At 41.4% G+C, this 12,428-nt stretch overlaps 1 protein-coding gene across 5 annotated transcripts in view; it reads left to right on the top strand.

The window, feature by feature from the left end:
- MRE11 (MRE11 homolog, double strand break repair nuclease) overlaps window positions 1-5,398 on the top strand; it is a 165,028-nt gene extending 159,630 nt beyond the window's left edge. For all 5 annotated transcript variants that reach the window (XM_030200202.1, XM_030200203.1, XM_030200200.1 and 2 more), the window contains exon 20: window positions 4,755-5,398. In XM_030200202.1, the coding sequence (XP_030056062.1) occupies window positions 4,755-4,808 (54 nt within the window). In that variant the 3' untranslated portion in view covers window positions 4,809-5,398. The remainder of the gene's footprint in view (window positions 1-4,754) is intronic.
- Window positions 5,399-12,428: the final 7,030 nt, after the last annotated feature.

Below are 12,428 nucleotides of genomic sequence, written 5' to 3'. Positions count from 1 at the left end.
CCAGGTAGAGAAGCTAGAACCCTGGATTCTTTTGGGAGAAAGTTGTTCCGGGCTTCAATCCTTATCTCCTGAATACAATCCTACCAGTTCTTCACGAGCATTTACTTGGAAAACTCAGTGCGCAATTTGTCAGGCCTGGCTGAGACGCTCCATCCAGAGCAAGCTGAGTCACTTCACCAGTTGGTCAAGCAGCAGAAGGTGTGTCAAACGTTCTTGGCCATGGGCACTTATGACACTTTTGATGTGGAATCCAGGATCTCTGCCCAGAGTATAGCAATGTACAGACTCTCATGGCTGCATGTTTCTGACTTGGAGCATTTTGTTCAGCAGAGTTTGCCAGGTGCCCCATGCCGGAGGGATAATCTTTTAGGAAAGAAGGTTGAGGAAGTTGCAAACCAAATCAAAAAACATACTGATAACCATCTTTTCTCTCTCCCGCCGGATGCCTTCTGCATCTACCTTCTCAGCTAGGAGGACTTTTGGTAAGCCAAGGAGGAGTGCCTGTTACTGTCAGAGGCGTAGGTGCTCCCAAGGGACATGCTTTTGACTGGCTCCAGCAGAGCATAGCTGCAGTAAAAGTGTCTATCCTGGATGACTTGCTAGTCGGGGGGGGGGGGGGGAGCTGAAGTTTTTCTACAAAAGGGTAGCCCCTTATAACCCCTGACCAATGGGTTCTTCTAATAGTCCGTCTCTGATACGCACTCATTTGGTATCTAAAACCTCCAAGTTGCCCACTGAGAGCTCATTCGTTCAGCTCTCAGCACAGGCAGGTACTTGCAGGGGAACTCTCAGCCCTTCTTGCGGTCGAGCCCGTTCCACCAGGAGAGGAAGGGCAGGGATTCTATTCCAGGTACTTCCTTGTGCAAAAGAAAACAGGGAGGATGTGTCCCATCCTAGACTTAAGGGCCCTAATCAAATTCCTAGTTCAAGAAACGTTCAGGATGGTTTCCCTGGGCACCCTTCTCTCAATGATTCAGGAAAATGATTGGCTATGCTCTCTGGACTTAAAGGATACATACACTTGAATCCGATACTTCTAGCCCACTGGAAGTATCTTTGATTTCAACTGGGAACACATCACTTTCAATACCATATGTTGCCTTTTGGCCTCGCATCAGCTCCCAGGGTCTTCGCCAAATGTCTAGCAGTAGATGCAGCGTCGCTACTGAGACTGGGAGTCCATGTGTTCCCATATCTCGATGATTGGCTGGCAAAGTGCTCAGGAGTCCATGCAGAGGGCTATTTGGGTGCTTGAGCTACTAAGGGTTGTTTTAAATTACCCCAAGTCCCATTTTTGCCCTGTCCAGTGATTGGAGTTCCTAGGACCCTTGCTGGATACACAGAAGTTTGAGTCAACCTTCCAGAGATGAGAGTGGACATTCTTGTTGCAGTCGCTTCTAAGATTCAAGCATCTCAGCTGGACATGGCTCAGCAGATGTTAAGATTGTTGGGCCACATGGCTTCCACAGTGTATGTTATACCCATGACACATCTTCACATGAGATCAGTTCAGTGGCCCCGAGCTTCTCACTGGTGTCAGGGCATGGGGTTCCTGGAAAATGTTATCCAAGTGCTCCCTTCAGTGGTGGACCATTCAATCCAATCTGACTCAGGGACTTCCATTCCAAATTCCTCAGCCACAAAGGGTGCTGACAACATATATAGAATCTGGAGATGTATGTCTAAAAAGAAGATACTTCAAGCAAACCCTTATTAGTAGAATGCCGAGTTCACATTGGTTTGTAGATCTTCAGTGCTGCAGTAACGCAAGCTGGGGTGTTATCCAGGAGGGCCTTAAGAAATCAAAATAATTTAAAATGGATTCTCCATTCAGTTGGAAGCCAGTATAAATGAGAGAGTACAGGTGAAATATTTTACATGTTAAATGTGCAGTGGCGTTTTGGGCAACTTGTAAGACATAAAGACAGTTCTGGGGAATACCATGTAAAAGCATATTGCAATAATCAAACAAAGGAAAAATGAAAGCCTGGACAACTGATCAAAAATTACCAGGACTTTAAAAAATCCTGTAAATGATGCAAGGTTTTTTAAGTTTAAAAAAAGCACCCTCTGAACAGTGCCTCTAAGATGTGGCTTCAAGGATAAAGAAGAATCTAAAGTAATCCCCAGATATTACATCTCTCTAAATCAGTATGTCAACACCATCAAAGGAAAAGGATACTAGAAAACTGGTATCACCAAAGTCAGATAAGAATAATACTTCTGTCTTAATAACATTCAAGTAGAATGTATTTGAAGTTAACCATGATTTTATGGTGCATAAACATAAAATCAAGAAAACAATATACTCAGAGGGTGACTTTTCGATAGGAAAAACAAATTATAAGTCATCAGCATAAAGTCAGTGTCTCACTCCCAAATATCCAAGGACTCTACAAATTGGTACCATATAAATATTAAAAAGTAAAGCAGAAAAGGCAGAAAACTATGAAGAACATCAGAATGATAAGTAGTAGTAATAGTAGTGGATCTTCATCGAACTGGATTTCTCACAGCCAGTTCTTACTTGAAATTGCCGGTATTCCAAAAAAGAAGTGAACCACTTAAAACTGATCCAGAAATCCCTAAAACTGATAAATGCTTCAACAATAATTGAGGGTTAGCAGTCTCAAAGGCAGCAGCAGTATCTAAGGTTATCATGAGAAACTGAACACCCTAGTCAAAGCCACAACAAATAGAATCCAAAACAGAAATTAATAAAGGCTATATACTTACAACAAAAAACAAATTGGCATTTAGTGTAGGTCTTCTACTTAAGTTGTGTGTTTTATGAAGCTAGATAAAATTGTACATTAGGTTTGTTATTGATATGTATTTATATTTTAATTTGTAATCTACTTTGTGTAAGATGGGCAAGTGAGTATCAATAAATCAAATGAAATCAAGTTTTGAGGTGCTAAGAGAACAACATGGCGTTGTCTGGTCCTTTAAAAAGCTCCAGAGCTCTGGGGCCACACAAGTAAACCCTAGTATTCATACATTTAATTTCCTTGGGGAAACGACTATTTTGCTCAGACCTGAGAAACTTATTGTTCCACTGTCAGATAAATATATATTTTTTTTATTTTAGTTACATTTGTACCCCGTGCTTTCCCACTCATGGCAGGCTCAATGCGGCTTACATATACAGGTACTTATTTGTACCTGGGGCAATGGAGGGTTAAGTGACTTGCCCAGAGTCACAAGGAGCTGTGCCTGAAGTGGGAATTGAATTCAGTTCCTCAGTTCCCCAGGACCAAAGTCCACCACCCTAACCACTAGGCCACTCCTCCAATATGAGGAGTCACAGCCTTTCAAATCCCTAAATGTAAGAGAGAGAAGTTTAAACTGTATTTGGCAAACTGTAACCAATCAAGGATATAGAGCAAAGAGGTAGAGTGACCCACCTTTGCCTACCAATAATCTACCTTACCGCAGTGGAAAGGGCTTAGAAGTGTCACTTTGTATGAGATGGCTGTGTTGGAGTCCTATGTATAGAATTATTTCTAGTTTCAGAAAATATAATATGTAGTAGCATGCTTTATAGTCCAATTACAGTTTGCATAGGGATGGTCATAAGTGGACTAGATTAGGATTAAAAAAATGTTAACAAGACAGGATTGGGAAGCATGCACTACAGGGTTTCCCAAACCTGTCCTGTGGACCCCACAGACAGTAATGTTTTCAAAATATCCACAGTGAATATAGATGAGAAATTTGCATACACTGAAGATTCAGTATATACAAAGTTATCTCATGCACATTCATTATAGATATTCTGGAGGAACTAAACATTTAATTTTACTCTGCTACAAGGCTGGCACCCTTCACAGGCACTAAAATCACTGCAGATGGTCGACCATATGTAACTGCTGATGTTGTAAATGTCACATAATACACAAAGGCCAATTCATTCCATTTACTTTCTGTTAAATGCTGCAGAAAGTGTTTTTGTAGTTCACTTTTAAAGATACATTGAAAGAAAGAAAAGGTGAAAAAAAAACCTGGAAAAAAGTATCAAAGATGAAATGAGAGCAGTTTCCTTTTTCTAAAAGGCTGAAAACTGTCAACCTGATTTGTTTCAGCATTATTAAACATTTGTAAAAAAAAATTACATCTCTGTTTTTTTAAACTGAACTGCTACTTCACTAGACCTCTATACAAGTTGCTTATACGTGTGAATGTACATGATGTGCATATATTAGTGAACAAAGTAGGTAGACATGGTGATGGGTGCAGTTGCAGTGAAAGACAGTGTGTTGTTGTATTCAATTTTAGGTTGAGAACATAAGCACATAAGAATAGCCATACTTGGTCAGACCAATGACCCATCTACTCCAGTATTCTGCTTCCAGCAGTAGCCAAGCCAGGTCACAAGTACCTGACGGAATCCCAAATAGTAGCAACATTCCATGCAACCAATCCAGGGGCAAGCAGTGGCTTCCCCGTGTCTATCTTAATAGCAGACTATGGACTTTTCCTCCAGGAATTTGTCCAAATGTTTTTTAAACCCAAATATGCTAACTGCTTCTACCAAATCCTCTGATAATGAGTTGCAGAGCTTAACTATTCATTGAGTGAAAAAAATATTTCCTCCTGTCTCTTTTAAAAGTATTATCATGTGACTTTATTGAGTGTCCCGTAGTCTTATTATTTTTTAAAAGATTAAACAGTTGATTCATGTTTACCCATACTGTCTTCGGCTTATCAAGCTTTTGAGAGACCTTTTATTTTTACCTTTTTTTTTTCTCCAGGATGAATTTGACCCCTTCAAGAGCACCATTACTTCAAGAAGAAATCGAAGATGATCACTGAGTGAATGTACAAGAGTGGATTCTCACATGAATATTCTCAGAACTAGAGAATTTATGGAGAAATATTTGTGCAAAGACATTTTTTAGGTCTCATTTTATATTTATACCCTGCCCTCCAAGGCTCCTAGCAGGCTTAAGTGAACACTTTTGCAAAGAGCGAAGGCTGCATTGTTACTCTGCATCGAGGCTGGTGGTCCTAGTCACACAGTCACTGTCCTTCTCCATCAGTGCTAAGCTTAATAATGCAGTTGATGATAGCAAATAAGGACCAGTTTGTCCATTCAGTCTTCTGAGTTTGCGCGTAATTTGCTGGAGTTAAGGATATATCCCATTTCTCAACCGTACAAGCAAGGCTACTCCTTATTGGTTTTATTACCTTCTCTCTCTGGTCCCTACCAGCTTGTGTAAATGAAAATATAAGTTTCCATATGTAAAACCAACACATTCATGCAAATGTTTTTTCCAACCGATCAGACTTGTTATTACCACTGTAGCCCAAGCATGCTTAAATTCTGTCAATGTTATTTTCTACCATCTCTGAACGAAGTAAAGAAATATTTTCTCTGATAAGTTCTTGAGTTATATGCACCTTACCTTCACCTGTTGTTGTTTTTTTTTTTTTTCATTAAACTATCAATCCTTGTCCTTTAAGACTGCCACTCTATCACTGAGGTAACCTCTGCCATGTATGAATATGTAAAATATTTTATCAGATTCTTTCCTTTCTCATTTCTTTCCCCATCTTCTGGGATTATTTCTATCCAAATTTTTTTTATCATATTGCAAAATATGCTTCTGCTAATTGCAGCCTGATAGCTTATAATAAAGTTGTAGATAATCAATGATACTATGGAGCAAATTTCAAAATCTAATATTTTTTAAAGTGTTTGCACCAACAGTTCTGTTTCGCAGACATTCACTTTTTCTTGTCTATTTGTCTATATTGTTCACTAGTCAGGCCACAGTTTAATGCTATTCTCTCAACTTGAGCTGTCCACTTTCTGCTCAATCAGCATTCTCATAGTAAGTAAATCATGTGGTCAGAAAATCAGTAATACTATAGTTATACAAAGAGGCTGCTTTCTGCTCCCTCTCCCCAAATATGTTAAAAAGCAGTAATCCCAGCACAGACCCTTGGGGAACCCCACTTTCTACCCTTCTCCATTGAGAATACTAACCATTTAACCCTACTCTCTGTTTTCTATCTTTTAACCAGTTTTTAATCCACAATACAACACTACCTCCTATCCCATGACTTTCATGAGATACTTTGTCAAGCGCCTTTTGAAAATCCAGATACACAATATCAATCGACTCACCTTTATCCACATGTTTGTTTACCCCTTCAAAGAAATGTAATAGATTTCTACTATCTGCCTGTCCTGATGTCATTAAATCTGCTGCAGAGCGAGGAGCTCCTTTTTCCACTCCAGCCACTATCATGCCTGCACCTTGTAGCTGCTAAAATTAGAGAATCTGTTTCCTGTTTTGTGTGTGCTACAGTAAATACTTGTTCTCTGCTTTCAACTCTTAACATGGTTTCAGCAGCCAGATATGTGGAGTGAAGAAAGGAGCACTGGGCAGGTGGGAGAAAGGGGTGGGTGAGACCAGTCTGATGCTAGGGAGAGGAAAGGGGGACTGGAGGCTGACAAGGGGGCAGGTGGGAGACAGGAGCTGGGTCTGATACTGGGATGGAAGGAGGGTGTTGGTGGTGAGAAAAGGAAACGAAGGACAAATATTGGGAGACGGAAGAGAAACGGCATAATCAGGGAAAGGTGAAAATAGAGGAACACAGAGATGGATACTGGGCATACGGTGGAGGAAAGAAAGGGTAAATAAATATTGGAGAAGGAGATAAGTGAGTGGATACTGGGGAAGGAGAGAAGGAAATGTAGAAGAGGCAGGGACAGTAGCTGCTAAGGAAAGGGGATAAAGATACAAAGGGCTATGAAGAGTGCAAAAGATAAAAGGTAATATAGGTGAGAGAAAATGGAAATAGGGGAGGTAAAAGGGGGGGATGTGAGCCTAAATAAGGGGGTAAGACAAGAAGGGGAAGAGATGAATAACTGGGAAGGAAATGGGGTGGGTGAGGGGATCAGAGAGTGAGGGAGAGACATTGGAGAGGGTAGGAGAGAGGAGGAGATATGATGGATATGGATAAGAGAGAAAGGGGAGAGTTACTCAAAGACTGGAGAAAGGCTATGGAAGGAGAGAGAAATGAGCAGTGGGGGGGGGGGGGGGACTGGGATGAGGGAAAGAGGATGAAAAACTGGATAGTGCTGAGGTGGTCAGAGGAAATATTCAGCAGCACTGTCCTCTTAGTGCCTCTGAATATTCCTGTCTGCTCTTGTCTGATTAGCAGTTCTTGCTAACTGAATAAGTGCCTTGGAATCTGAGCCCCAGTATAACTCATTTTATTATGATGTGTTAAACTGAGCTTTTCTTTTGCTCACTTTTTCTTTGCTCCTTTTTGAGTATCTTGCATCTCCTTTGTGTTTTTGCTGCAAAGCAGATTAAAGTATGTGCTGATAGAAACATAGGCCCAGATGGTTTAGTGAGCAGTAAGCTTGGAGTTCAGCTAGACATGCACAAAAGGGTTCTGCAAGCTCTTTTCCTGTCACAGTAGCAGCTAATGAAAATTGTATGCAAAGCTATTCTAATGAGCTAATTACAAATGTGCATGCAAAGCGATGCACAGCTGTTTTCAGAGCAATGCACAGAAGCAGCCCCTACCATTATTGTTGAAAATTTAATGGAAGTTCTGGAGCTGTTGGTCAGAGGGTCTTCTGCCGCCCCTGCAAGAGAAGTACACATGGGGAGAAACAAAGCACTCCATAGCAGCCTTGTCCTGCTATTGTCAGGATGAAAATCCTTTCTTTTTTTTTGTTCATTGCCCAGAGCAGCCCTGCAGGTGCACACCTTCACCTCACCCTCCCATGGCAGTGAAATGCGATGAGTCTTCAGAAGGTGAGCCATCACTGGTTTTAAAGGAATTAGATATATTGCTGTGCTTTGCTTTGCTTATATAAAGTTAGATGTATTAAGACTCCTGCCTTCTGCCCCCTCCGCCACAGTTTCTCTTAGCAGACACCTGACCTTAGAGACAGGGCCATTGTTCCCCAGCAGGCATCCACAATGCATTTGGAGACATAGCCCCTCCCCGTTCTCCCAGGATTAAATATTGGTAACCAGAAACATCTATTGAGAAAAGCAGCTTGAGTTTTCATAGTTACATCCTTTGTATGCGAGTCTGTCTCATGTATGTTCACTGTGGATATCCTGAAGACCTGTTCGCTTAGGTACCCTCTGAGGACTGTGTTGAGAAACACTGCATAAGCACAGTTATAGTACTTAAAAATCTAAAAATTAAATATATACATATTCTGGGCTTCGGACGCATATGGAAGGCAATGGATGGGGATGAGACTTAATATAGTGCCTGTCTATGGTTACAATCAAAGTGGTTTACATATTATATGCAGGTACTTATTTTGTACCTAGGGCAATGGCGGGTTAAGTGACTTGTCCAGTTCACCAGGATCAAAGCTCACACTAGCCACTAAGCTACTCCTCCACTCCCAGGAAAGTTCAGGTACAAGATGGAGATTAAAGCTTGTCTTGAGTTCAATGAAAATTTATATTCTCATCTACCAAAAGGGGAAGAATCCTAACTGGGCAGACTAGATAGGCCAAAGTGGTCTTTTCTTCTGTTGTCACTGTGTTTACCAGTAAGTAATGGGACATTGGTGTTATTTAGGAAATAAACCCCACAAATTTAATTTTAAAAATGTATAGACCACGGTACATATAAGATGCAACCTGGAAGTCCTTAGAAGAGGCCCACCATCATGCCTAAGATATATTCCTATTTAGATTAGGTCTTGAGCTCTAGATGAACCTAATGTTTTTGCTTACCTATTTTGCCCAAACCCCTCTTTTATTATTTAACTAACATACTTTCTGAAAATGGTTGTCATACAATGGATATTAGGGATGGGCTGTCATTTGCAATGACTAGGAAATGTCAACAATACAAAACTTATATTCTGCTGCAACCTCAAAAGGTTCAGTGCAGATCACAAGAAAAAGAAACTGGCCAGATCCAAGAATTACAAAATTCACTTTAACAGAATTTAGTTTTGAAATATTTACAAGGTAATACATTTTTCAAATGTACTTCTGATCTTCATGAAGTAAATCATTCTGACAATGTACTGCCCGATATGAGAACATTGCAGAGCAAATATCTTTTCAATTTCGCTCCACGTGCTGATGGAAAATGTGGTGCCAAGTAATTCTTTTTTTGAGTAAATCTCATGGGAACATTGTAAAATGATTCAAATATTTAGGGACCAAACCATGTTTGATCCTAAAGACTAGCTTACATATTTTGAAATAACATTGAGTATATATAGGGAGCCATTGTCAAATTGTTGAGCTTAATGTGCTAATCTTGCAGCTATATTCTGTACTGTTTGTAGCTAAGTCAACAAATTTTCAGAACAAGTACGATGAAGATTACAATATTCTGTGGTTCTCAACCTTTCTTCCATTATGATACCTCTGACAATGTTTATATCTGTGTCACACTGAACACTACTGTTCATGGCTGAACAAAAGAATCCCTTATATATCATTCATTATTGCTGAAAATGATGCAAAGAATGTTGGTGACTGCTGCGAGAGGAAAATTAGATTTGCAACGTTTCCAGTTGGGGGCTAGTGGCAGCAATGGGCATTGTGGGTAATGGAGAAGCAGAAAGGACCACTTATGCAGATTTCAAGAATCTGATTTCCTGCTCTGTTCTCCTCCGCCCACAGTCACACATGGTTGTTAAGGAAAGCAAGGGCTTGCTATGTCACATTTTTGATGACACACCTCTTGGCTCTTGGTGGCATACTCGTTGAGAATAACTGGTCTAAATATGTCACCTGAATGGTTATAACAAAATGGTCTAAAAGGAGACAGAAACAGAGAAAAATGAAGGCAGATAAAGACTATATGGCTTATCCAGTCTGCTCATCTATACCACCTACTGTCTCTTCCTCTCCACTAGAGAGGAAGATGTGAAGCGTCTGTTCACGCTTTCCAAAAATACTAGGACTAGGGGACATTCGATGAAACTACAGTGTAGTAAATTTAAAACAAATCGGAGAAATATTTCTTCACCCAACGCGTAATTAAACTGTGGAATTCGTTGCAGGAGAACGTGGTGAAGGCGGTTAGCTTGGCAGAGTTTAAAAAGGGTTTAGAAGTTTCCTAAAGGACAAGTCCATAAACCGCTACTAAATGGACTTGGGAAAAAAATCCACAATTCCAGGAATAACATGTATAGAATGTTTGTACGTTTGGGAAGCTTGCCAGGTGCCCTTGGCCTGGATTGGCTGCTGTCGTGGATAGGATGCTGGGCTAGATGGATCCTTGGTCTTTTCCCAGTGTGGCATTACTTATGTACTATGTACCTGTCCCAAACTTTCTTGAATTCAGATACAGTTTTCATCTCCATTGACTCTGCACATTCACCATCCTTTCCATGAAAAAGTATTTCCTTAGGTTACTCCTGAGTCTGTTCCTTTTACCTTCACCCTATGCCCCCTCATTTCAGAGCTTCCTTTCAGTTGAAACAGACTCGCCTCCTGTCTATTTATGCCATACAGGTATTTACATGTCTCTATCATATCTCCCCTCTCTTGCCTTTCTTCCAAAGTATACGTATTGAGATCTTTATATCTGACCTTATGTGCTTTGGACTAGATTCAGTAAATGGCGCTGAAAAAACAGCGTCGAGAAAGATTTTCACAGATCACTATTCTGTAAAACGTGCTCCAAGTTGAGCGCTGTGCTTAGAGCCGATTTCTGCACCAAACTAAAACATGATGTAAAAATCCTGGAGTGTAAGCTAGATGTGGAACCCCTGTATTCAGTAATACTGCGTGCATGTTTAGTTTATGCCTTTGACCCACCCATGCCCTTCCCATGGCCACGCCCCCTTTTGAGTTGTGTGCTATAAGATTTGCACACAGATCGTTATAGATTAGCATGTAGCAAGAAGCATATGCAAATCCAAGTTTTTGCCAATTAACGTCCGGTCAGAGAGAGACTCGGACCAGTGCGCGTAGCAGGTATAAGCCGCTGCTTGCTGCTGGTGAAGAACTGAAACCTTTAAAAGGTACTGGGGGTTGGGGGTGAAGATAAGAGACCCAATCACCTGCATGGGAGAGGAGGGAGAGATGCCAGGTGGGGGGGGGGGGGTTGTTGTGCCTACTCACTTTGGGCTCAGGCCCACCCAAAATTGAGTGTCTGGTCTGGCTACACCCCTGAGGTGCACCAGTAAACAGTAGCACTTTTTTTTTAATCTGTCTTCTCTTTCCCTTTCTAATCAGCTGAAAATAAGGCTATAATTTAATGTAAGATTAAACCAGGTGCATCTGAAAATTAAGCACACTTCAGGCTTTGAGTAGCTGAAAGTATGCATGGATTTCATTTGCAATCCTACTTTGAGCTTGCAAATTTAAAGTCCTGTTAATCAATGCTATTTCTCCCATCACAGTGCAGACAGTGAAGTACTAGGTATCATTTTTACCGCTGAGGGAAAGGATGTAATGTTCTTCATTCTAAATCTTTGCAAGTCATTTAGTAACAATTTCTCTTGCCTGGCTCTTTTTATCTTCTTGGATGAAAGATTATTGTTTCACTGTGGTACACCAGCTAAAAAGGGGGGAGGGGGAGGGGGAGAGGGTCATAGACTTGATATACTGCCTTTCTGTGGTACAACCAAAGCAGTTTACATATTCTATGCAAGTACTTTCTCTGTCCCTACTGGGCTCAGATTCTGTTTTGTTTTTCCCTGGGATAATGGAGGGTTAAGTGACTTGTCCAGGGTCACATAGGAGCTGTAATGGAAATCAAACCTGGTTCTTAGCCCAGTGCACTAAATATTAGATTACTCTTCCTCCAACTGAAACCTAGTGTAAATACCAGTGCCCAACTCATGGCATTTGGGTGACTACCGGGTTCTATTCTATCAGTGGCGTTCCTAGGCTGGCTGACACCCGGGGCGGATCGCCGATACGCCCCCCCCCCCCCCGGGTGCATTGTTACCTGTTGGGGGGGTGCCACGCGCCTGTTGGCTCCAAGTCCGCTCGTTCCCTGCTGCTCCCTCTGCCCGGAACAGGAAGTAACCTGTTCCGCGCAGAGGGCGCAGCAAGGAGGGAATGAGCGGACTTGGCCAACAGGCGTGCGGCACCCCCCCCCCAGCGGCATGCACCCGGGGTGGACCCCCCCTTGGTACGCCACTGTATTCTATAACACTGTGCCCATATTTTCTGAACACCCTGACCCGCCCATGTCCCTCCATGGTCATATCCACTTTTGGGTTGTGCACTATGGGGTATAGGTGCCCTGGGTTATATACTAGTGCATGTGCTTCCGTATTGATTGTTAACATCCAAATATTGACTGTAATGGCTTGTTGACTAATTATACTGCTAATGCATCTCAGGGTCATAGCCAGCTTTGGGTGATCTTTATAGAATGTGGGAGTATGTGATCAGCTATGTAGACACAAATTATCACAATGACTGAAATGGTTCTATTAGTGGTAATTACTCCAA

The sequence above is a fragment of the Microcaecilia unicolor genome, chromosome 4 (assembly GCF_901765095.1).
Source record: "Microcaecilia unicolor chromosome 4, aMicUni1.1, whole genome shotgun sequence".
NCBI classification, from domain to species: Eukaryota; Metazoa; Chordata; class Amphibia; order Gymnophiona; family Siphonopidae; genus Microcaecilia; species Microcaecilia unicolor.
The sequence above is the reverse complement of the archived record's forward strand: the minus strand, read 5'-3'. Positions and strand labels throughout refer to the sequence as shown.